This window comes from Carassius auratus, chromosome 19 (assembly GCF_003368295.1).
Source record: "Carassius auratus strain Wakin chromosome 19, ASM336829v1, whole genome shotgun sequence".
Taxonomy (NCBI): domain Eukaryota; kingdom Metazoa; phylum Chordata; class Actinopteri; order Cypriniformes; family Cyprinidae; genus Carassius; species Carassius auratus.
In genome coordinates this window covers 5694738-5722056 of record NC_039261.1, presented here as the reverse complement: position 1 = coordinate 5722056, position 27319 = coordinate 5694738, and the positions used below count along the sequence as shown (strand labels likewise).

The 27319-nt window shown below is 38.1% G+C and overlaps 2 protein-coding genes across 6 annotated transcripts; both read right to left on the bottom strand.

The window, feature by feature from the left end:
- Window positions 1-3791: 3791 nt before the first annotated feature.
- Window positions 3792-12415, bottom strand: LOC113119226 (cyclin-dependent kinase 5 activator 1). The gene is made up of 2 exons (XM_026288527.1): window positions 11981-12415; window positions 3792-10784 (listed from the first exon to the last, which is right to left on the bottom strand). The coding sequence occupies exon 2, from the start codon at window positions 10656-10658 to the stop codon at window positions 9699-9701; it is 960 nt and encodes a 319-aa protein (XP_026144312.1). The 5' UTR covers window positions 10659-10784; window positions 11981-12415; the 3' UTR covers window positions 3792-9698.
- Window positions 12416-14418: 2003 nt separating this feature from the next.
- thbs3b (thrombospondin 3b) lies at window positions 14419-25389 on the bottom strand. 5 transcript variants are annotated; one of them, XM_026288525.1, is made up of 23 exons: window positions 25012-25383; window positions 23336-23542; window positions 22974-23227; window positions 21792-21894; window positions 21047-21073; window positions 20870-20952; window positions 20614-20665; window positions 20381-20529; window positions 19522-19659; window positions 19363-19437; window positions 19090-19242; window positions 18784-18894; window positions 18373-18480; window positions 18048-18207; window positions 17846-17964; window positions 17145-17197; window positions 16742-16935; window positions 16285-16463; window positions 16134-16182; window positions 15826-16022; window positions 15005-15177; window positions 14743-14882; window positions 14419-14637 (listed from the first exon to the last, which is right to left on the bottom strand). In XM_026288525.1, the coding sequence occupies exons 1-23, from the start codon at window positions 25091-25093 to the stop codon at window positions 14582-14584; spliced, it is 2862 nt and encodes a 953-aa protein (XP_026144310.1). In that variant the 5' UTR covers window positions 25094-25383; the 3' UTR covers window positions 14419-14581. The 5 variants fall into 5 exon arrangements, with proteins under 5 accessions (XP_026144310.1, XP_026144308.1, XP_026144307.1 ...); XM_026288523.1 differs by having other exon boundaries at window positions 20381-20665; window positions 21047-21070; window positions 25012-25389; XM_026288522.1 differs by having other exon boundaries at window positions 20381-20665; window positions 25012-25388.
- Window positions 25390-27319: the final 1930 nt, after the last annotated feature.

Sequence of the window (27319 nt, the reverse complement as noted above, 5' to 3'; positions counted from 1 at the left end):
CCACATCAAAAAAATTCATTCGTAACCTAGACGTTCCCTTTCAGTCGGTCACGTTCTACGTTACATCAGAAAGAGACTGACGAATGGGGTCCCTTACAAAACGCCACATGGCTGTCTTCCAGTGATCCGTGTGAGTAATAGCACCCTGTCGTGAGGCCAACACGAGTGAGGGCCTATAGCTGACACAGAATACACTGGGTATCATATTCCAGCTGGATGTATGCTAGCTGGCTGCCTGCTCGTAGGAGGACTTACAAAAGCAGGTAACAACCGAGAGGTTGTGATACACATGAACTATGAGGTACCAGCCCGCAAGGAGGAAGCTTCAATGACAGAGCTGGCAAGGTGCTTGCCAAGGGAAAGACACACACTACAAAGAGACTTCCTGTGGAAATACACATGTGGGATTGCCCAGAAAAGGGAAATCACAACACATGGAGGCACCTAGTCCCACACAGGGCTGACCGATAGGGCGTGCGCGCAAGTGCTGGACATCAACAGTGCTGGAGGAACCCAGGGTTCTTAACTGAGGAACTCACCTAAGGGGAATAGCACACCCATCCAGTCCGTGGAGTGAATGGCACAGCAAGTGGATTGACACCGAGCAGGTCCTTACTGGCCCGAAGAGGCGAGTACCCGGGAGGACATGGACACTACATGGAGATTATAAAATCTTGCAAATGTGTAAGGTGTCGCCCAGCTCACAGCTCTACAGATGTCTGTTAGCGAGCACAGCATGTGCCAGCGCCCAGGAGGAGATTACACTCCTAGTTGAGTGAGCTCTCACCCCTTGGAGGCATGGCAGGTCTTGAGCCTGATAAGCCAGGACAATAGCATCCACCATCCAGTAGGATAACCTCTGTTTGGAGACAGCCTTTCCCCTCTGCTAACCTCCGTAAAAAACAAAGAGCTGGTCTGAGGTCCTGGGTCTGCCTCCTCCAGGGACAACGCTTGCAAGTTCACCACCTGATCTCTAAAAGGAGTAGGGCACATACCCAGGCCGGGGTCTCAAAATAATGTGAGAGTTGGTTGGCCCGATTTCCAGGCACGCTTCGTCAACTGAAAATGCCTGCAGGTCCCCAACCTTTTTAACTGAAGCCAAAGACATCAGAAGCGCAGTTTTCAATGATAAAAACTTTAGCTCTACTGAGAGCAAGGGTTCAAAGGGAGCTCTTTGCAGTGCCAATAGAACCACTGTGAGGTCAAAATAGGGAATTTGCTGAGGGCAAGGCAGATTGAGCCTCCTGGCCCCTCTCAGGAACCTGATGATCTGATCAGATCATGCTTCCCAAGAGACTTACCATCAACAGTGTCCCAAATCAGCTGAACCGACTGGGGGTGAAGTCTCCATTAACCGGGGCGAGACTGCTGCCATGAGAGCTTGTCGGCTGCACGATTGAGCCTGCCCAGATGTGAATGGTACTAAGCAACCTCAGGTGCAAATTCCACAAGAGGAGATGGTGAGCAAATTGCGACATGCGGCGGGAGCGCAGACCGCAGTAACAGTTGATGTACACTACGGTCGCAATGTTGTCCGTACAGACCAGAACGTGCTTGTACTTCAGCAGGGCCCTGTTACTGCTAGCAACTCAAGGCAATTGACATGCCACTGAAGTCGGGGGCCTGTCCAGGAACCTGACACAGCTTGTCCGTTGCACATGGCACCCCAGCCCATGGCTGAATTATTTGTTGACACCACAACATGTCTGGACACTGATTCTAGGGGAACGCCAGCCCATACAAAAGAGAGATCCAACCGCGGGACTCAGTCGTCAAGCCAGTGCTGAAGTGGTCTCATATGGAGCAACCTGAGCAGTATGACTGCCACTGCGGATGCCATATGCCCAATGAGCCTCTGAAAGAGTTTCAGTGGAACTGCTCTCTTGCCCTCGAATTGTCCTTTAAATTGCAATTAAGCAGTGACTGCGCACGCTCGTTTCTTAAGCTGCGCGAACATGACAACTGAGTCTATTTCCATACCGAGAAAAGAGATCCTCTGCACAGGGGAGAGTTTGCTCTTTTCCCAGTTGACCCGAAGACCAAGACGGGCGAGGTGTCTGAGCACCAGATCCCTGTGCTCGCACATCCACGCTCGAGAGTTAGTCGAGGTAGTTGAGGATTTAATATTTAAATTTAATATCTAGTTCCCTCGATTTGCTAAATCATGCGCACGATTTAGCAAATCGAGGAAACGCAATGGTAAATTGAGGGAACCCAATAGTAATCGTGTGCACGTTTTAGTACATTGACGGAATGAATTAATAAAACGTGCGCACAATTTATTCATTTTTTCTTGCATGTCATGTGCGGGGCTCCGTACATACATATGTTTTTTGTTGGATTCTGTTTTGTTCAAATTCAAAATACCTCTTATTCTCAGAAGTGATGTAATAATTCTTAAATTACAAATACTTGATTACTTGAATTATTTTAATTTCATTACACTGATTCTTCTGGTATGTTAGGATCTTTATGAAAATAAAGCAATTAAATACATGGCCTTGTCTGTTTTGTGACCACCATAGACAAAGTTCTTATTAGTTATTAGTGCTGTAACCTCAACTTTGAATTGTGAATGCTTTTATTTGTTTAAAAATCAAGCACATAACTCATATATAATACTCATGAGTTAGAAATGGCTACATTAAAAAAGAGAGTCAAGTTAAAAGCCAAGTAGAACAAGACTCATGATTTGAGGATTACATCATGTGTGTATTGGAGTTTAATATTCAGAATCAGGGGTTTGTTCAAATGCACTACTCTGAATAAGCAGTAATAGACTGGACTAATGCTGCACTATGATGCTGTCCAGACACTTTCAGTCCCATCAGAAGGCAGTGGGCGACTCCAGCTTCACAGAAGTGAATATGTGAAGGAGTGGCTGATTGCTGCAAGACGTGATTTGATTTAGAACAGCTCTCTGTGACACTGGGCCAGCTGTGCTCCTGTGAACGGAGGGCGTTTCATTCTCAGACGAGATTTACGGCAGCACACGCTCACTGCACAGACGGCTGGGCTGGGCTCTGTATATCATATGTAGCAGGAGCACAATAGTAGTGGGTATCTCGCACATGCTGAGGACAGTGAAGTTAAAGACACAATAAACAAACCCAACAGGTGCACTGAATTGCGTTAATGTACCAACCAAAACAAGAGAAATGCTCATGTTCAAGCAAACTCTGTAAACATCAACAATGTCATCAAAATAAAATTACATTTTGCATGATGAAAACAGGGCATATATATGTTTATTTCATTAGTTAGTTAATGTTGTGACGTTTTCAGACGTTTTCATTAAAACCCTAGATTCTCATTACCACATTTATTTATTCATTTATTTATTTATCTATCTGTCTGTCTGTCTGTCTATATTTATTACTATAATAAAATTATTTTGTTATTTATTTGGTTATAGTGATTTATTTATATATAGAAGTAATTTAAATAAGCATACATTAATAAATATAAGCTATGCCAAGCTGTAAATATGCAAGCTATAAACACTATACAGATACGTTAGCCTTAATGTATAACATTTTATCTACTATTTAATATTTATAATTTATTATTTTAATATAATTATTTTTTTCACATGATGTGGTAATCAGAAAACTTTATTTTAATAACAATAATGTTCAAATAAGTTTTAAAAGTCCTAAAAATGGCTTAATATTCCTTTTACAAAATACAGTTTCTTTTGATAATTTTAATGATGAATCTTTATTTCATCAAAAAATAAATTAAAAATAAGATTAAAAAAAACATCTATTCAGTAACAAAGCACAGACATAATTTAAATACTTTATTAAATAATTATAATCAAACTAAAAAAGGAATTTCCACCTTCAAAAGTCACATTTACTTTTTTTTATATTTAAATGTTTCAAGTTTTGCTAACAACAACAGCATCACTATGTGAGCTACAATATATGCATGTGTATTATTTACTTCCAGAGGGAAAAGCTCAAAACTCCCCGAACCATGTTGTGCGCACAAGAGAACATGTGGTTTCAGAAGCTACACCAAGGCTGATGGTGATTTAAGAAGGAGAGATCAGGAGCCACAAGACCACAGTCGAGAGAGGTTTTGTGCCCAATTAATAAGCTCAGTCCAAAATAATCCAGATTGGCTTGCTCTCTGAAAGGCCTCCACCAAAGGCCTATGTGGCACAGCATATTGTTCATAAAGCTGATAAGAAAGTAGAAAAGAACTGGTGTCTAGTAAAACCTGAATACCATTTGTGCTGAATTAGAGTTATCATCTATCTGACAAATTGACTTATCTTAGTTTTTTCAGTGTTAAATGTCTCAAATTCAGGTTTAAGAGTTTGTTTGAACCTTCTTATAACACTGAATTTAATTTTGGTTTAACTAAATGCTGACCAATGGCAGAGTGTTTTGGAGATCCAGTTTGAAAATATTTGCAATTTCACAGGTGCAGATTGGTGCAGAAATCAAACACAACAGCTTTAAACGGTGTATGATGCCTTAACACTATCAAAACTCGGTTTTCATAAACACCGGTATTCAGAGCAAAGGTACCCAGTATAATTGCCAAAGTGCACAGAAGAAGCTGTCACTGAAACGTCAAAAACCACAATGCATTCAAACAGAAGTCTGAAATTATTCTAGATTTCCAGAACCAGGGATGAGCTGATAGAAACTTTTTCAGTACAAATAATAATAATAATTACAGTTAAAATGAAAACACAAACAAAACATTCTGGAATTTCCTTTTAACCTTAAACTGAAATACCAACTGGGAAAAAAAATATATATATACTATCAAGTTGACATGTACACCACAACAGTAGCAATTCCTGAACGATATACATGCATTTTTTTTTCAGTCATTTCACATTGATACAAGCAACTTATTTACATCACACTGGATATGTTTCTGAATCCAGACGCTACATGGCGTTCCTTTCGTATTCTACATACATTTAGCAGCATTTAAAACATTGATACATCTTAGTAGCTGTAACTCATAGAGTAACGCCAACTTGCAGTCTACAATAGAGTCTACTTAACATCCAGATCCTGAGTGTCCATCTTCATGCTGTAATGTCTTCATTTAGACTTGAACATCACATGCCAGTCACATGTCTTTTCGTTGGAAAATCCATAGGGATTTGAGGTCCCTGTGTGCTTGTTTTGTCAACATAAAAAAATCTCCACGTACAGCAATCGATCAAGCATTTGAGGTGTAACAAGGACATTTGTGCAAGCGCATCCTTCAAAGGTGTTTCGAGGTCCAGCTGATTGACCGGCAACAGAAGAAATGATCAGAAGAGTATCATCGATGGGAGTGGAGAATGGCTCATGATGAGTTGTGATTATTCTAGCCTGAGAAAATCAACGTCTCTATAATCAATCCCTTTCTGAGTCATGGCTTTCCTTAGTTTGCTGTCTTGGATTTAGGTGTGTGTCTTTGTTACCAAAGCAATATTCAATACATTAAGGGAGACAGTTTATATCCAGATCAAGGCACAAATGTTTCACATCTGAAATATTTATCACCATTCATCACAAAGTTCAGAGCAAGTATGGAACCTAGAATACTTGGTGCCTTCAAAATGTATGTTTATGAAATAAGCTCATGAATGCCACTACAATGTCATAATCATGAGTTTAAACCCTTGCTTTCTGAGTAGAAGCTGTGTCAATGTGTCAATGTCATTTATAATCTGTTTACAATTTAGTTTGTATGCATTTTGTATAAATTGATGGGGATTTGTGATAAAGCCGACAAGTTTCACACCTTCCCGTCATTTACATTGTCAGGAAGTAAAAAACAAGAAAATCGGCCAATGAAACACAACTTCATTCAAACTAAAATCGCTTGAATGTACAACATGTCATAATCACGATTTATAAACTCATAAATAGGAAGTTCCCATATGACTTGAAGGCAGCAGATATTCCAGAGAAATCCCACAGCTTCAGTGCACATGGGTGAGAAACAATGGAGGAACAGTTTGAGCAGCAGTGCACAATGGCGAGCCAGCCAGGAGGTACACACAGAAACACAGCAGGCTAGTTTACGTCGCACAAGACCACTGCTAAAGCTGCGCACACTGGCTATGCAACAACAGCACTCTGTCAGCGCTCTCTGTACACAAGGGCAAACTAAATCACTTTAACCGAGGCGAGGAAAACAAGTGATGTGTTTGTGAAAGGCGAGAGGGATGGGGGAATCACAGTGGACCAGGAGGGATATGTACACCCTATAGTATGCCAGTAGCCTGTCTGTGGCCACAAGTTCCTGTAAATAACATCCTCCCCTGAGGCTGAAATGGAAACGACTAGAGGCTGAAATGGAGATCTGTAGACACACCGACTCTCTTTATAGGTACTTCCTTTATGCCACTGTCTTTCCTGCTGTTTATCAAGGTAAAATAACTGAGTACAAATCAACCCATGCTTTGGTCAGAAATTAAACTGCTGCAAATTGAGAACAACTCATGGTAAAAGTGTTTGAGATCATATTTCTAATTGTGTTACTGATGTCTGTATCTTCCTGCATTACACAATTCAAATATGCTAAAGATCCCATAAAAGATTTAGACAATTGCAATTTTATTCTTTGTTTTGACATATCATGTTGAAACAGGAAGTTGGGGCAGTACATATCAAAGGGCTTGTTCTTTTTTTCTTTTTTTAATGGGGATGGCATTTGGTTTAAATCATAACTTTCTATTGCTGGTTGGGAAAAATAGAAAGTGAGTCATCAATATAATTTTTTTTTTTTTTTTTTTTTTGGTGGGGGGGAGCTGGATTTTAAAGTTGTATATTTGTTAAAATATATTTTGTCAGTTTATTAGAAACATTAGCATATAAATTCTTCAAACCTTAATTTTTTTATATTATATTATATTATATTATATTATATTATATTAATAAATAATAAAAAAACACATGAACCAAAAGCCATTCCAATTTGGATTTCATGGGGTCACTATCGACGTCAAAAGAAGTACACTTTATCATACTAAATTAAACTGTATACCAATATATATTTAAATACATGAGTTCGTAAATGCTTGTCAGCAGATTTTGCATTCCATTTACACTAACCATAATGCAAATTATATTGACAAGGTTATGAACATTTTATTTTATATATTTAAATTTAAATGTATATTTGTAATTTACACATTTGTGATGATGGAGTTGCAATTTAGTAAATTTACAATATTTTAACTTTAAATGTAATATTAAATAGACTACAGTTAGTTTAACTTATATTTAAAATCAAGTACTTTCCATGTGCTTTAGTATGTTAGTCAAACATGAAAAATAAGTGTACTTCAACACACAAAACACAATAAAAGTTAAGCATGATTAAAACGTTACTCGAAACTATTACAAAGTGGAACTTTTAAACATATACTTAAGTATATAAGGACACATAAGTACACTTAAGTGCCATTTTTATATGGTTTAAATGTTAAAAACATACTTTTAAGATTTGAATCACACTACATGTGCACATTCAATACAATTAAACACTTCTTTTTCACAAGGGTACTTGCTTTTAAAATAAGTGAAACCTTGTTTTTTTTCCTTCAATCCCTCACAGTTATTAATATAAAAATACATATTAGGCAAGTTCTTGTTTAAAGTTCACAGTTCTGTTTTCCTGTGTTTGTTATGTAACATCTGCGTTACGCATAGTCAGGACACAAGATGTGCCTTTTCTGCTTCTTTCAGCAAGAGAAATCTCATCTGATCTGAATGGCATTTGGTTATTGTGGCATTTTCAGCTCACTTTACTAAATTGCTGGCAAGGATCAAAAGCTGATTATCGCTTCAGTGTTGAAGAAGGTGCATGCATATGCACATGCATATCTGCGCATTTGCAATAACTAGTCTGAAAATGTATGTGTAGTTACAGATAATTTAAGCAAGCATGTGTGCTCATATACGAGAGTGTGTGTGGGCTGAAGTATGTGTTTAAAGTCGGCTTTTGCTGGGGAGCTGGAGTATGGCGCCCTATGGACCTGCCTTAAAACGCCACAATAAGATTAACGAGTGCTTGCTGTGCCACATGCTGCTGCTGTCCCTGCTCTTCTGTCTGAGCGCTGACACCTGAAACCCTGACCCAGAGAAGAGCGCATCTGTTGTATCTGCATGTGCTGCATCCGTGACTGACAGTATGCGTGTTTTATCTATTACTCGCGTTATCATTTCTGCAAGAGGCGGAGCAGGTTTTAATAGATGATTACATACTACAAACTTGGGAGCAATGTGTGCCGATAAAGTGCACAATATAACCAGCTGTGTTTTAGGAAAGATCAATTTTGGTTGACTTTAAGGGACATAAATATGACATTTATGTCAAATATGACTGAGTAACACGTAAACTGTGATATGAGAGCAATAAGATAATCAGGCCTCTTGGTTCATTTCCATCACACTCTAAAGGGAAAGGATGCAATCTTATAGACGGAAATATGACACATATTTTCAATGACACTATATTGTTATACAGACACCAAAATATGGCCAACATGTATAAGCCATTCAACCTAGAGCTGGATAGCAAGCAGAAGCATTGAGACCACTTGTGTGTGTGTGACACTAATCTGTTAATCTTGTTAATGCCATTGCAGCTGGTGCCCCAACGTCCAACACATGAAATAAAGGAAGGACAACATGATAACCAACAGCTGTTGATGTTCACTGTTTGTTGCCCATCACACACATGCACTCTCACTAAAATGCTCTTTGTCGGATGGTTTCTGTTGCAGTTTCTCTCCCACTAGATGTCAAAATGGTAGAGGAACTGAAATATTTAGTAAGGGAATCATAACTACTTTTGAAAAACAGTAGGTTGACAACAGAGTAAATACTAAACTTCTATGCAGATGGACAAGTTCTCCCTTCCTTTTGATGTTTATCCCTAAATTATGAATATATAAAAATTTTAAGATAGAGGAATTGAATGATAAAAGAAAAAAGTTGGAAATGCCCATTTTGAAAAAAAAAATACTTCCAAAAAGAGGGTTTTTGTAGTGACACTATAGAAGAATAATTTTGGGTTCAACCACGAGTTCAACAAAAAACCTTTTAGCGAACAGCTTAAAACTAAGAACCTTTTTTCTTAGTATGAAGAAATATTTTTTTTAATCCGAAGAACCTTTAGCCAGAAGGGAGTTTTTGCAGAAAAAACATTTTTTGTTGCTCAAACAACCTTTCAGCAAACAGTTCCTTAAAGAAACATTATTCTTTAGTATGAAGAACATTTTAAAAATCTAAAGAAGCTTACTTAACAATAAAGAACGTTTTGTGGAATGGAAAGATTCCATGGAAGTTAAAGGTTATTCATGGAATCATCAATACCCATAAAGAACATTTTAGGATCGTATTTTATGTTTCTGTATCTAAAAGCTCACTATACTTTCTTCTCCTGCATCACAGATGCTCATCAGCATGATTCTTAACTAACCACCAAAAAGACTGTGTAGTTCAACAGTTAGACCAGCACCAAACCAACATACACCTGGATATCCTCACAGGTCTGTGCAGGTCTTTTCACCAGGAATATGTTTCTTCTGTTTCTTGAAGAATGGTCAGTCGAAACAAGACTCATAATGTTAAGTGACAAGGCATGTGGGGGGCCAGAATCATGGAATGAATGTGCTAGATGTTGACAGCGTCACATTTACAGAGACAATCCGCCTCGTCCTCATTTCACTGATCCAGAACTCTAGCGTAGTCCTGCAAAGCGCAGCCTCCTTCGCTCTTCAGATCAGCGAAGACCTGCGTGAAGAAATGCGGGTCTGCGTTGATGCGCAGCATCTTGGCACTGGTGATGTCGATAATGGCCAGGCAACGGTCCCAGAATGCCTCTTTAGCCGCCTCCACCAGGAAGGGCTTGAGCGGGTACGAGATCTCGTTCCCCATGTAGGAGTACGACAGGTACAGGCAGGTAAGGAGAATTGCTTGGAGCTCATGCTCTGAAGACACCACGTCGCCATCCACCACGTCGCGACACAGCATGTACACAAACACCACATTGGCCGGCGTCACGAAGGCCTGGTCCTGCCAGCCCTGGAGCAAGAGTGAGCGGTCCACAGCGCGGAGCCACAAGACCGGATCGGCCGGGGAAAGGTGCTTGAGTCGATAGCAGCGGCCACACAGAAACTCACCCAGGCAGCGGAGCAGCTCGCTGGTCGAGGCCTGGACGATCACACGCTTGGGTGAGGAGGTGCACGTGGGCGCGATCTTCTTAACAGAGGAAATCTGCTGCGGTTTGCCGTATCCCACACCCAGCCCTACACCTAGGCCCAGACCCGCTGGACCATCATAGCTAGTGAGGTTGGCGCAGGAGAGAGACTTCTTCACATTTTCACGGTTGAGGTGCAAGACTGGATCCTTCTGGTAGATGTTATTGTTGTTGAGAGGAGCCCCGCCGGCCCCTTGACCTCCAGGATAGGCTTTTTTGGACTCGCCCCGCTTCTTGGTGGAGGCCACCAGGCGTTTCCAGGTGAGAGCGGGGAGGAAGATGGAGTGGCCACGTTTGTGGTTGGTGTCTTTTTGAGTGTTCAGCGAGCGGCTGCTCAGGCTCGGGTAATGGCTTAGAGAACCGGGCCGGTTGTCATAATAACCGGGTTTTCGAGGACCCGGGGAGAGGGACAGTATGGTACCCATGAGTCCACTGAGGTGCTGAAGACACCAGCTGTGTGGGTTAATGTGGCTCAGAAATAAAGTGCTTGTGCCTCACTGTTGGGAATCTAGAAGGTCAAGACTGGGCTGATGAGGGGCACGGATGAGTTCCTGGGAAGATTATATGTAAAGCATTATAATAAATAAATGACGACTTTAAATGATCTAGTAAACGATCATTAACGAACCATAACCATTTTACATAACCATAACCATTTTTTACAGTATTGTGAATCTATTTTAATGCCAGTTAATAAAAACATAATTGTTCCCTATTAGTTCATCTTAGCTTAGCTCCATTAAACAATATTAAAAGATTAAACTTTTAGATTTTAACAAAGCAGTACATTTTTTAATTAACAATAACTAAATTTAATATAAATGTTACAGAAGTATTTTTCCTTTTTAGTTCATGTTCACTATGCAGTTACCTAATGTTAACAAATGGAACCTTAAAATTATGTTTAAATGTAGACATTTAGAATCTTAAAGAAATGTCATTCTTGATACTTGTCCTTGATCTCCTCTGTGTTTTTATAACAGTTTACAGTAAAGTAATATTTGAGTTTTTTGAATGAATCAATCTTGAGATCAATCAGTTAATTCAGTGACCAGTTCTGAATGATTTGTTCACTAATCTAACGGATCCGTTCGACTCACTGATGACTCTCTGATCAAGTGGTAGCAAGAACAGCTCACTGAAGGTGAAAATTATCATTATATAATGACTTACATTTCTATCAGTTCTATCAAGTTGTATTATAAAATATATTTGTTAATGTTTGCTACTATATCATTTTTTGGTGTTTTAGTGTCAGTTTTGAATCCTGAAATCCTGGGAGTCCACATTCACTTTTTTTTTTTTTTTTAACTGCACATTCCTAAAATTTCTCCACATAAGAAAAGCATACGGTTTGGAGCAACCTGAGAGTGATAAACCAAATACTATGAAAAAATACTATCTTCACACTGAAATTGTGTCATTTGTAATGACATTTGCAATAAATTGTAACCCTGGACCACAAAACCAGTCATAAGTCACACGAGTATATTTGTAGCAATAGCCAACAATACAATGTATGGGTCAAAATTATCCTTAGGATATTAAGTGAAGATCATGTTCCATGAACATATTAAGTAAATTTCCTATTGTAAATATGTCAAAACTTAAGAATGTAATCTTAACGACTTTAAAGGAGATTTTCCTCAATATTTAGATTTTTATTTTTATTTTTATAATTACTGTAGCTACTCTTTGGGTTACCATGGTGGGACTTGTTTCCAATGAGGGGAGTGTTTTTGCTCACCTGTTCGTCCCGCACATCACACGCGCGCGCGCACTGCATTAATGTCTGCATTAAATCCTTCCAAAAACAGAATTCGCATAAGCGCATCCACTTCCTTGTGTTCAACAGCGGATCACTTCTCTGTATCTGCACGAGTTACAAACAAAGTCCTTGATGTCGTTCCTGTTTAAACACGGCCATCGTCCAGAAATGCTGCTCGTGAAGTGTCCTCATTTGCACGGGAGGATTTACACCAGATCAAACTTTCATGGCAGTGCAGTTCCGTTCCTCATGGTCCGCTTTATGCATATTGAACAAACGAGCATGTTTGGGCTAGTTCAAGAAAACCCGTCAAAAATAGTATATATGTATATATATATATAGGCTATGCACAGACGCACTTGAACACACAAGTCTCTAGCCTGTGTGCTGACAGCGAGAGGAGATTGTGCTCTGGTCCTCTGTGCTGCACATCACACTGTGTTCAGCTCAAGCTCCTCCTCAAGACATGTGACGTACTGCTAATCTCATCCTATTCCCTGCATACTCCAGCTCTGTACACAAACATCAGTAATACGTAATAATAATACATATTTCTTGAGTAGCAAACCAGCAAATTCAAATTATTTCTCAAGGATCATGTCACTATGAAGTCTGAAGTAGGCCTGTTTATTTCAAATTACAAAACAATTCTTTTTAATATTGTATTTTTGATTAAATAAATGCAGCGGAGTTAATCTGATCACACTAGCACCAGAACTGTTATTGATTTTCAAAATGGCTCAGCAAATGCAACAAGAAAAGAGTGATTTGGACGCATATGAGAGTGATGTTTTTGACGTAGTGAACATTTTCACCATTTAGGAAAGCAGTAATGCTGCGTGGTGGCAGACAGCACACATGCTCCCCTTCAGTGTAATAAGGATTTATGACCTGGGGATCAACACATAGAAATGAATATTTGTGCATGGGTGTTAAAAACTGAAATGTGCGATTTGCAATGATAAAGGGGCTGTGAATGAACCTGTCTCTCAACTGTCTTTTTTGGAACCAAAGTTCATGCTTAATTTCACCTCCTGATGGTGATGATAGACAGGATGGAAGGGAGACAAGAACACAAGTGAAGCTTGCATGCTGTCTCTATATTTTAAACAATACAACTTTTGTTGAAAAGAATTGTGGTTAAATTGATTAAATATGCACTTTTATTGTACTCCAGAGTCAATGATGTTCAGGGGGCCCGGAAACCATAGTGGCACCCCCGATGGTGGATATAAATAGTGACAGACTCTGCGATTTCGCAATCAGTTGTACGGTGCCCTCTAGTGATCAAATTCCAGAAGTCTAAAGATCTATAGGCTGTGACTTGGATTTGAACTGGCTGGAGTCAGGCATTGCTCTCTCTGCTCTGCAGAATGAGACAAATTACAGCTAACATCTTATAGCATGAGCTTCTTATTATTGAAACTGTTTGAGAAATCATTGAAGTTTATGTTCCTGAAAATCTGAAGTTTCAGGTTCAGGTTTCAGGTTCCCCTCGGTTTGAAATGTCCTTTTTTTGTTCTTCTGTTTTTGGCCCTTGCTCTTTGTCCAGTCATTTGGATTTCTTTCTCTTGGCAAATATGTGAAAGAAAAAGATTTCACCATTTAAAAAACCAATACAACAGAACTTGTATTTTCCATGGCACATAATTCTAGGGTGAATTAGTGCAGTAGACGCATCTTATTTGGTAATACGTTTATTTTGAAATCGGGAATACACTCATTTAGATGAGCTTCTATCACTGTGATTTATGCATTTGAAGCCTGTTTGAACAAAAGTTAAAGAGCGTGAATGAGTTAGAGAGGATATTAAAATGTCATTTTATCACCAAGGCCACTGTAGTATGTGTATTGCTATTGTAATGCCTCAGAATAATATAATAATAGGAAACACATAAGTAATATGAAACTTCATTTTTAGGAATGCTAGTACTGAATAATTATTTATGTATGAGACAACCTAGATGCTTATTTATTTGAATCATTTAGACGACAGTCTCAAAATAGCCAAAACGTGCTCTCCCACTTTTCGTTGAAATTGTATTTCATCATAGTCATACATACATACATAAACAGAAAAAAGAAACATTACATCCCTAACATTAACCTTATTATTTCTCTGGGGTCTCATTCTATTTTAGTTTGTTGTGGCTCTTAATAATCCCATACCATGTCTAACCACCAAATTGTTTGTGTCTGGATAAATACACCTGTTTTGCGTTATGCTAAACGCCCTTATTTATTTTCTTCAGTAAACATTTGTGCCACACTGCAGCTAATATGTAGTAAAGCACTGTCCATGGTACTGAAATGACCAAAACAACCTCACAATCATAGTTTCTTTAGATGAAAGAGGCCCTGGATGAGAAAACTATGAGACAATTGCTCAATTACTGAATCAAGACAACACGACTGTGCACATTTTACATGGTCAAATGTCTATGGACACTTTTTTATTAACATATTTGCAAATACTCTTCAGAATTTCAAAAGATAACAAAAATTATGAATCGTTATCTCATCCTAGCTCTCTGAACACACATATACATAAACACAAAGCTTCTTGAGATGAGGGGACGCTTATGTCCTCACATTCATCTGCTTCTGGTACAGCATGAAGTCATCTGGAATAGAATCTGTGCAATATACAAAAAGTGAGACACTCAAACACTGTATTAAACTGCATGTTCAAACAGCTGGCCCTCAGATGCTCAGAATGCATCCCTAATCATGCTGCTTACCATTGCATCTATAGCCGAGATTAGACCATATGACGTTCTCCTGAGAGAAGCAGAAGACGCCCAGCCGCCCTCCTCTCATAGTTGTGTCTATCAGGACTCCTGAATCTGCCACTAGGGCTGTACCTTCATACAATCTTAATCTACACCACAGATATAGAGAATCCGGTCAAACTCTACAAAATATTTCCAAGGTTTAGTGGTAACAGATATGCAGTAGTTGTTTTGACGGTTTCTTTAAGATTCATATTAGATTAGCTCTCACCGTATGTAGCCCACCTGTGGGCGGTGAGTGAGGTGCCAGCGATAGGACGTTCTGTCCTTCCAACCCACATTCCTCGGGTCCTTCCAGAGCAAAGTAACTTCCCCCGGTGTGTCTCCTGTGTGCCACAGGGCATTACGCAGATACTCACCAGGACCTGTCCGAGACTTCACTGCCTGGAAGAGTGAGGTAAGAAGAGAGTGTTAGTAAAACTTTTAAACATGAATATATACAAGTATACGCTACTTTTACATACTACACTTTTAGAAGGAGCAATATTTGTTTTTAAGGGGAATTAATACTTTCGTTCATCAAGGATGCTGAATAAATTAATAAAATGTGACAGTTAGGATTTTAAAATATTTTACATCAAAGAACCCCCCCCCCCCCCCCAAAAAAAAATGATCACGGTTTCCACAACAATATGAAGCAGCACAACTAGTTTCAACATTGATACTAACAATAAGAAATGTTTCTTGAACAGCAAACCAGCATATTTGAATGATTTCTGAAGGATCATGAGACATTGAAGACTGGATGCTGAATATTCAACTTTGATCACAGGAATAAATGACATCTTAAATACACTATGTCTTAATAGCATTTTCTTTTTCTCTAAGTTCCTGTCTCAAATTCTTAAAAATGTAGCACTTTTGACATTTCTGCAATCCAATGATTTATTTATCTGCCACAATGATATACTTTCCTTGCTTAGCTTTTCTCAGCATGTATTCACATTTAACTGAGATTACACTGCATATCATGTGCATAGTTCGATTACATATTTTAAACAATTTTAAGGTGTATTTTGCGTTTCCTCTCACCTTAAGCTGCAGTCCAGGCTGAGCTGAGGCTTTGAATGGTAAATTCTGCCAGTACGTCTGTTCTGTCTGTTTCCACATCACCACATAGAAGCTGGAAGAGTCCTGATAGCCAAAGATGAACCCCACGTAGTCATCATCAGTTGCTGTGTTCACATGGATTGTTCCCTCAAAATCAACACCATTAAATGCTGTGTAGCCTGAATAAAGAATAAAGAGGTTAATACAGCTGTTGAGACACAGAGCCATATATATCAACCTGAAATGTAAAAATCACAAAAGTCTCTATGAAAATGTGTTTGCATACGTACCCACAGCCAAACCAGGGTCACTGTTCATGGTCTGCACAATCTCCATTCCCTAAAAAAAAAACAGAAAAGCAGTTTTACAATACTTCACAGACTTTGTCAACAATGTGCACAACAGTGAAGTAAAATTTCAGAGACTGGCTTTAATGATCACCTTATTCAGTACCACCCAGCTGGGGTCGATCTGAGCATCTCCTTCCGGGTCGAGAATGACTGTCTGAAATGCCCTGAAATCTGTCATAGTGACCTCTGCACTTTCAGGGCATGCATCCAACAAGTCAGTCACCTTATCATTGTCAAAGTCTGTCTCACACATGTCACCAACCCCATTAGCTGATGAGAGATAAGATACAAAAAACAAACATGTTCATTTCTATTGGATCAGTAAGACATATACTGGTTACTGCATGCATACTTTTTTTTTTAATGAAAAGAATGATAAGCATGCATTATGTATTTTCCATATATCATCTCAGATTTTAAAAGCTTTCATTCGTTTTAATAAAATTTAGTTTGTTAACTCCAGTAATACTTAATTAACTCCAGAAGTCAGAGATACTTTTCGCAGTATGCTAGTATGCTTTTCCAAAATGCAGAATTAAGCAACAGACCATCAGTATCTTTTTGACTGGGGTTGGGAACAAGTCTGCAGTTATCTGGGCCAGGAGGAAGGATATCTGGAATCCCATCATTGTCATCATCATCATCACACTCGTCCCCAATGCCATCATTATCTGAGTCCAGCTGAGAACTGTTGGCTATTTCAGGGCAATTATCCCGTGTGTCCTGATATCCATCACCATCCCTACACACAGAGAATCATTTTCACTAGAGCTTTAAAGAATGTATGGCAAGCGGATTTTGCTGAGTAATGAATCTCACCACAGAAAGAACATTGAAACTGACATACAGCAAAAGCAAACTAACTTAAATCAAGTATAGCACTCTGAGAACAGTAAAAATCATTATACCTGTTCTTGGGTAAAATAAATATTTCTTTACATAGGTACTTACATGTCCTTGTTTGTATCACATACATCTCCCACCAAATCATTGTCCATATCTGACTGCAAAAACAGCAAAATATGGAAATTAATTATTGGATTTGAAAAGCAGGGTGGTGGGAGTACCTCTCCCTTTGACTTCACTGACTCAAGTGCCACTACTTATTCAAAATCCAACCAACTTTATTTTATTTATCCTTTATGTGCCTTTTAATAATAATTATGGAAGAAATGTTGTTCTTGGTACATATTACTTTATGTCATTTAAGTTCTCACCTCCTGTTAGCTGAAAAATAGCAGCTAACCCCAACATGAACTACTGCATCAGTAGTTATAAAATCAAACATTTCTGAACTAGTTTTGGGTCAATCATGAATGATTTGTCTTGAGAAATATGATCAAAGTTTGTTTGAGTAGATGACAACATCTAGATTATTGGGGTGCCACAAGGTTTAGTGCTAGGACCGCTGCTTTTCTCAGTATACACAACCTTACATTGCACTTTTTCATAAAAGCTTCTTCTACAATGACTCCTACGCTGATGACATAGTTTAACATCATTCCAAACTGATAACCCCACTACTTCAGCATGTATCTCTTCCTGCCTTTTTTAAACATCTCAACCTACATGATGGACCTTCTGCTTTGTCCTTAGAGGCACCCCTTTTCCCTTCCCTTTCCTTAAGCGTTAAGCAGTTCTCTTTTTCTAACCTGCAATGGATCGTTGACCTCAGGACAGCTGTCACATGCATCTCCCACACCATCTGCATCTCGGTCTGTCTGCATGGGGTTGGGTATCTTAGGACAGTTATCCAACACATTTGGGATGCCTGTAAAAAAAAAAGTGGTGAAAACAGATGATTAGGTACAATGCTGTAAAACCACAGAACAGATGAAAGTAAATGGGACTGACCATCTCCATCAATATCATTGTCACAGATGTCTCCCTTGCCATTGCCATCAGTATCAAGCTGATCTCCATTGGGAACGTTGGGGCAGTTATCACAAGCATCACCGTAGGAGTCTGTGTCAGAGTTCTGCTGGTCCTTATTGGGCACCAGGCGACAGTTGTCCTGCAAAATTAAAATAGCTACTGCTTAAGAATGTGTCAAATGAGGAACTTATTTCTAAATACATTTTAAAAAGACATTTTGAAGGACATCAGGCCAAGTGGAAACAGTTTGGTATCCCGTGATTGTTCTAATATTTTTACAATTCTTCGCAACTTGATCAGAAACCTGAACATTTTTAATTCCATCTCCATCTGCATCCTCGTCACATTGATCACCAATCCCATCTCTATCTGTGTCCTCTTGCCCAGAGTTTGGGGTATTTGCACAGTTGTCCTGCACAGGGATATTAAATGTATTATTGATATTTAAGGGATATTAAATTTGATATGCATATTATACCAACATTGTTAAGAAATCACAACAGAAATTAAATTATATGTGTTTTGCTGAAGGAAGTCTGTCATCAGTAAAGCAATTCATTGGACAAAATTCGATTCACATTCATGTTGCTTTTTCAACGCATAAAATCTACTTACAATCCTATTTAACAGGTGCTTTTTGGATTGTTATTATGCTGCAACATGTAATTTATTCTTAGTGAATCCCCTCCTAAAATCCCTGTGAAATGTAAAGTACCGCTCTGCAGTGTTTGTCGTTGTCAATGCATGGAAGAGGCCCATCAGGGTAACCATCAATGTCCGAGTCCGGACCACAGATGTTTCCATTACCTGCCCACCCAACGTTACACTGCAAGATACACAATGGAGAGCCATTATCAGCCATTTGGACATTTTGGGGATATTCTTTTTTTTATCTTTTTTAAAAGAAGCAGATAAGTAATGCAAAACATTACAGAATGTGTTGTCTCACTTAAGAGCTGCATGTACTTGTAGACAAATGAAAGATTTCGGATTCAACATTTCCAAGCTTTTCGATTCTTACCACACAGAAAATGTCACTGTTGCGGCCCATTACACAGTGTGCATTCACATCACACGGGTTATAGCCCAGAGTTTCACATGTCCTCCTTGCAAAACAGCCTGCAGTCTGATTACCCACAAATCCAGCTTTACACTGGCCACACTTGAACGATCCCTATGAAAAGAGAGCAGTGAGTTCGGTAGTAGTAGATTCACGTTTCATCACTTAAGGCTGCTCTGCTTGACTTGCTGATTCTAGTCCTTCTTAATGTATATGCAAATCCAGTTTACTCACCGCTGTATTTATACAGACTGAGTTGGGCACACAGGCACCAGAGTGCTCAGCGCACTCATCAATATCGACACATTCCTGAAAAAAAAAAACATTCACACAGTAAAAACCTATTCAATTAGGTGTATAATTCTGTTGTAACTGAACTCGGATACTTTTTACCTGCTTGTGGCTCTTGGCAAAGTCGAAACCAACCCCCTTGAGTGTTGGACCGGTGAATCCTACGGGACAGGACTCACAGGTGAAGCCTTTAGCTGTGTTCACACACAACTCTGCAGAGAAACAGGGCTGAGCAGTACACTAGCACAAACAGAGATATTGAGAGAGAAAAGAAAAGTGAATTTTTTTTGGTTTTGAATTGTAATGAATGTGCACTTGAAGTGTATTTCAAATCTTAAGAGTACATTAAAAATGTACTTAGATGATATGGTATTAATAAAATAAAAAGCCACTTACAAAGCACTTACAGAGAGGACACTTTTCTGTTTCTTAATTAACACACCTAAAAGTGCACTTTGTAATAATGTCAAATTAATTTTTACATTAAAATACATTTAAAATGTTTACTGAGGCACATGTTAAGTACTTGGTTATAACTTGTTCAGTATTACATTAAAAGTTAATATATTTTAAATTAACTAAAATAAAATGTACTTAATTTTTCCAAATGTGTAATTACTAACATTTAAATATATAATATACAATTTTCAATAGAAATTACTTTAAAGCATTTTTCAGTACATTCAGCAGTAGACTATGCCCATATTTCAAAGAAAATAGAAGTAATTATGAAATTACATATAAAGATGTATTTAAGTCCTATTTAAGAGGGTCAAAACTGAATTTAATATAATGTAACAGTATAATTTAATTGCAATTAACAGGCAATACGGTGTTGAAACACACACTTAATTTGCAAACAAGTATACTATACTGTCCACTAATTCTGTAAAAAATACTCTTTTTAAAAGTACTTTTTCACAGTTGCATGACTCAGGTAATAAAATGAATAATAATAAACCTCATCAATGTCCTGGCAGTGCGTTCCGTTTCCAGTCATGCCCTCCGGACAGGGACCACACTGATATCCTGGGTACATCGAGCTCTCCATGCAGCTCACAGCGTTATAGCAGGGGTTCGGATGACATCGAGACTGAGGCTCGTGGAATCCTGATAAACACAGAGAGAGAGATATATCACAACAACATTCAGACAGGTTTATCAAAACATGGTCTGCCAGCTCCAATCCCTTACCACACACTTGACATTCAAGAATGGTGTTTCTGATGAGAGACATCTCTTTTGTCTGAAAACACATCAAAGTAGAAAGTATGCAATTTGATTGAAACGCAATGTCCCAACAAAAGAAGTATGTAATAAAAAATACTATAGTTAACAACTATAGTTAAGTGATTCAAGAGAAGTATTCCTGTGAGCCACATATTCTCATATTCAGTTATAGGGCTGATGCAGACATCTAAGCCTGTTCGTATATTCATTTATTCCTAACCTGTTCTCTGATGTCCTCTCTCAGCTCTCCCATGATCTGGTTAAAGATGATCAGCTGTCCGATCAGAGCTTTGGTGTGATCACCTGGCCATATGAGAGGAGAAAAGCATTACAGGCATGAAAATAATTCAGCTGTAATAAGACATTCACATATGATCGAATCTTTGTTGATATTTACCGAGGATGGCATTAATGTCACTGCCTACTGAAAAGAAACAACAGTCACATTTTATCGAAAGTTTCTAGTTCAGAAACAAAGAAATATATTTATACTTCTGATCAAATGTTTGGGGTCGGTAAGATTTCTTTGAATGTTTTTGAAAGAAGCCTTTCACGTTCATGTTCAAGCTGGCATTTATTTTATCAAAAATACAGTAAAAACTGCTTTATTTTAAAATATTTCTACAATTTGAAAAAGCTGTTTTCTATGTGAATATAATGTAAAATGTAATTTATTTCTGTTTTGCTAAAGTCGAATTTTCAGCTCCAGTGTCACATGATCTTTCAGAAATCATTCTAATACGATTATCTGCTACTCAATAAAACATCATGCTTATTATGAATGTTAAAAGTTTAAAAAGAACATTATTTCTTTGAAATTGAAATATTTTGAACATAATAATTATTTTTACCAATTTTAAAGCATCCTTAATTAATAAAAGTATTTAAAAAATCGTACTGACCCCAAAATTTTGAACTTATTTTGTTTTTGTTTACATTTATCAACATTTTTCCTCATTTTCAAAATGTAAGAATCGTTTGTGGGAATAATATCTGTGGTTTTCCTGCATTGCCACAAGAGGGCAGTATGATGACATGACACTGTTTCGAGTGGACTATTATACTGAGCAGAATGTATTTTTAAATGCATTGTTTGGAAAAACATTGCAAGTTCTCCTGATAGCTGTCAGAATAGTGCTTACCTGCATTATTTACAGCTGAATCTCCTTGAAATGGACAGTCAATGAGAAGACCAGCTGTAGCCAGAGAACCTCCGAGAGCTAGTTTAACAGACTCTACTGAACCCTAAAATATATATACATATATGAAACATACAAGCACATTTACATGCTTCCTCACCCCTCTTCTTACACACTGCTTAATGCACTGACCTTCACATAGGCAAATTGACAGCTATCATTTAAACAGAGCAGAGTCAGGTGATGCCAAATCAGACATGCATGGTCTGTTACAACAACAGTTGTGCTAAACACATTTACTAGGATGTCTGGACAACTTTGCATATGTATATTGAAGACAACGCTGATTAGATATTTACATATCTCTATGCAAGGTTGTGAGTGGTGGCAAAGGGAAATGGATTTGATTTAAAAGAGTCCCCCTCTGAGTTTCTATGATATTTTGGTTTATATGGCGTGATATTGCTCTCTCTATTTAAGTCTATGAGACTTTTCTAACCAGTTTTATTGTCTGCCAGCTCAAATAATGAACTCACTTAAAAAGCACAATTTGAAATATAATTTACGAGGCGTGCAGTTACTGTAAAGCAATAGTTCGCCAACAAATAAAAATTCTGCCATTTACTAACCATCGTGCTGTTTCCAACCCCACTTTTTATCCATATTCAAAATAAAAAGTAAGATATTTTTAATAATTTGATAATTCTTAATGTCCATCCAACTGAAATTCCAGATAACCAAAATTGTCACACATGAAAAAAAGTACAAGAATATATTTTAGCGTACAGCATAATCGACGTAAAGCGTAATCCATATTAATAGCTTCTGAAGATGTATGAATAATAGTCTAAATTAGATCAGTTCTTTGAATAAAATAATCTCTTTAGATTTGGATCAAATTGCTACATTTTTATGGATTATGTTAACAATGTCTTTATAATATCAATGAACATTTTAAGTTTTAGTTGTGTGGACTTTCAATGGAAAGACAGAAATCTTCTTGAGGTTTCACAAAACATATCTTCATTCGTGTTTTTCGAAAAGATGAACAAAGTCTTGTAGGTTTCGAACATAATGTATCATGACACAAATGATCTCTTTAAATTTGCTGCACAGTTACTTTGACTCACATTGACTGCATGACAAAAAAAAAAAGATCATTAATTGTTGAGCTAAATAAATCACCTGCATCCTGGCGTAAGACTTCTGTCCGGTGCGAACATCCACAGATTCGGTCTTTGACGGAAGCCCTGCAAGTGAAGGGAGGCCCTGAGCAGAGTCCACCAGACGGCAGTTCACATAAAGCTCTAGGCTGATGTGACTGCGTCTCAGTCCACTCATTCTGAGGATAAGTGATTGGCTGCGTCCCTCAGCGAGGACAGGGTTTTGTAAATTGACAGCATGAGCTTTTCCATCAGAGCGCAAGTATCGCACCAGTACTGAGGAGAGAGAGGAGAAGTGATCTTTCCAGAGACATGAATCATAAACAAATGTTGACTTATCGAGCATCTAATGACATTCAGGGAGATGTTTGCAGAAGAGCTTACATTTGTTGATCTTGCCTACAGCAGCAATCTCCAGGTATTTCTTGTTGTCCTCTTTATGGTAGAGGCCGAACAAAACGCCGCCGAGTTTGGGTGGCAGCATGAAGGAGGAGGTGAGGTACAGATCTCCGACCGTCTGCAGAGCTCCAGACAGATCCTCTATAGCTGCAGCTGTCTGACGTGCATCATGGAGCTCCAGGACATTAATCACTGGAAGAAGGAGCTCAGGTTTTAAGGCTAAATCAATCACATGCACAGTAAGATAGAGGTAAGAGGGAAGAGAAACCTTTGGAGAAAGTGTTTTGGAAACAGACTTAAATGTTAATTAGCATATTCAGATTAGGAGATTTTATATGTAATAGTCTATTATTTTTTTCAAGTAACTAGTAAAGTAACACATTACTTTTTAATCTAGAAGAAAATATGAGTTACTTTTTCGAAGAAGTACTTTGTTTTCCCGTTTATTGGCTAACAGCTGTCCTGTCCCCATGCTGAGAGAAATCAGGAGGAAGTGAACAATGCAAACTCAGACTGACACAAACCTGCCATAACTAAACATGTTAAATAACACAAAGATCCTTTATGCATTGAATCCCATTTGTCTTTGCTTCAGACCTTCGAGTATCTAATAGTAATACATGAATAAGCAAAAAGTTTGGTTTTAAGACTTTACACAAACATAACATTTGTATTTCACTTTTTTTTATTGCTGAAGAGTGTTGAACATTCTTCTCTTGCGTCCTATTATTATAAAACATAACAAGGTGATTTTTGGCTTCTAAACTCTACAGAGTTGTTCACTTTTAAGCAAGTGACCTTTTTCAAGTTACGGGAAATAATAATTCGAAAAATATTTTATTTGATTATAGGCCTATTATATTCATGCAGCGATGCATTTTAGTATATTGTTAAATTTCAAATTCTTTGTTCGGAAACCTTTGACTGTTTGGGATAACTTCGGGGGATTCTGTTGGTGAAACATGGGGTCTTCTTGTGTAATTTCATGTTCTTAGTATTTATGACTTACAAGCTTCCCATAAACTGGAAAATATGTAGCTTCGTTACTTTTACAGTCCACGCCACAAACTAAACTCAAGCTGCTCTATCCCTCCAGATAAAGGACATTTAACCTAGCCCTTTATTTCTTGTCCCTATCTCTACTGATAGGCTTTATGCAAAGCTTGTTAATGGATAAATATTATATTAATATTTTTTAAATAAATATGTCTCTATATAAACGAAATTCTGTCAATTATTTCCATTTTCTTTTATTATATATAGCATTTTACATGTATATGCACTTTCATCCGAGGAAAAATGTGCAATAAAGAAATTAATCAGATAACAAACGCCCATTCCTACAATAAATGTCTGTATGGATAACAGCATGTTATTGTCTCATGGTTTGGGCGCATTGTCGAGCACCGACTGGGTCGATGGGGGAAGCATGAGACAATAAAGGACAATTTGGGTTAGGATTTAACGGTTTAACAGCACAACAACTAACCTGATGACCCCTTTGTCACCAAGAATGTGAGAGCAATGAATTTAGTCTACTCCATCACTTAACTGCCACAATGAACTTAAGAAATGCATCGTCACAGTCTAATGAAAACATTCAAATCATGTTCCATTTTAATAAGTAGCCTACTGTATAATTAAAAACAAAAGGCCTATACCTTTAAATTCCGACGATTTGGAGAAGTGTCCAAACGCAACACACAGGACAAGCAGATTTGGCACAATGTTCCTCAGCTCCATCCTCTTGAACCAAGTGCAGCAGATACTGTTTAATAACCCGATTAGAATATAATCCAGTTACATTCCCGTTTCCCAAAGACGCGCACAGCTTCCAAGAGCCTCATAACATCGCGTAACCCCGCTGGGTGTCTGTGACCTGAACGGCCCGGGGTTCAGAGTGTCTGGAGGCTCCTCCGAGGCTCTGCAGCGCTCCACACTTTCTGTCCTAAATGAGAAACAGAAGTCGAGCTGCAGAGACCGCAGGGGAGAGATAAAGAGCCCTGTCAATCAACCTCCAACTATTTACTGCGGCTCTCTCCCGCTGCGCCCTCATACCGCACTGAGATCCTCTCAGATTGAATTTCACCGCACTAATGAAAATATCTCTCAACGTTTTGGTTTTTGTGATTAAAAATAAATCTACTGACTTTGGGTTTTGTGAATGAAGCATTTGGACTACGCCCAGAGTACAAAATAAAGCTATGAGAAAGTCCTTGAGACAATTCGCTTGTCATACTTGCCCTATTAATTAACTATTTATAACGTGCTTCCTTGCTTGTGTTTTAAATTGGTAAATGACATTGAACTTATCTTAATATTTTGTCTAGCCTATGTTTTGTAGCGTCTGGTAAACGCTTACTGTTTGGCGCCAAAAAGACACGCTTTGACTTACTTTTTTTTTTTTTTTTAATTAGATTAATCTAACTGAACAGAAAAGCTAAATAAATTAGCTTTCCACTGATGTATGGTTTTGGGGTAGGACAACATAAGGCTGAGATATATTTTTTGATTGATTTTAAAATGATTTAATTTAACTTTTTAATGATATAATTAAACCCCCTTCAGTTCCTTCACAAACCCCAAGTTGGGAAACTATGACCTAATGTATTGTTTAATGCACTTAATGTTGTTAATAACAACAAATGGAACATATTTCCCCAATTTCTTTCTTATATCAATACAGTACAATATTTAAAACAATGTGATAAATGAGTTAGGTCAAAAGCAATCTAATTATATTACCTAAAATGTATAATAGTTACTAACTACAATTGTTTTCATGTAATTTGGAATCAGTAATGGATTAAGATTTGTCTACCCTGCTCTGGTGGTTAGCCGTCAATTAAAACGTTGTAGTATTTTAACAGGGATGTTTCTAGCTAGGAGGCCCAATGCAATAAACTGTACACATGGCCCAGAAAACCTAGCAACTGTATTTTAAGACCCTTTTTTTTCAGGATGGGGCAGAGACAAGTGTGTGTACATTCTTGACTTGACATATGTGGAAATGTCTAATTGTAATTAAATGCTGTATGAAAATATTTTCCTATCAGGCACCACAAGTCTAGTTCATCACATTAACTAACATCCACAAGCCAGAAAGTCACCAAATAGCCTACCTTTAACCACTTTTATCATCTCAAACCTATGAAACATGCTCTTTTGGGTGTTCTCTTTCTGTAAAACACATGCCACTTAGTTTTAGATTCAGCGTGACTTCATAATCATGATAAAAATAGTTTAGTAACATCTTCGCCATTGATTGGTTCAACCAAACTGAGAGTAACCTTGGTTGACCCATGAGTCTTTCTACACAGACGTTACATACAAAACACAGAAATCTCCACACTCAGAATGCAGAAGCAGCATAATCGGAAGAAGTCTACCAGAAAGAAATTTTTATCAAGATACATCCCAAGATTGTCGACCAATAATAAAGTTAAACACACGCAAGCTGTGTAAACAATTCTCTTATCCTCTGATATTGAACACACTGATGACCCGATTCTTCTTCGTAATGCTGAAAGAATGCAGAAAAAGACTTCAAACCGAGTACTTGGTTGTTATAACTGTTAAATACTGCTATGGTACAGTCACGCTGACTCCTTTTTATTATTTATCGACTAGCAAAATACAGAAGATGAACAGCATGTACCAAACCAAACATTGCGCAATACATGTGGAATCCCGTCATGATTTAACGGTTGCGCGACTGACAGTAAAAGTTGTTTTGAGGAAAGCTCTTTGAGAAGGTTCAACCCCAGTAAGAGATCCTTTAGGGCAGCTCTGGCCTCAGAGAATGGACGACCCCAGTGTGCCTTGGGTTTCCAGCGAGAGACTACAGCAGTATAAGCCACAGACTCGGACTTAACTGCAATGTTTGGCATGAAATAATAGAGTTCTTCTCAGGGGAGCTTTAAAATCTGTCTGATTTATGAGTCTTTGAGTCTTGAGTGGTCAGAGAGC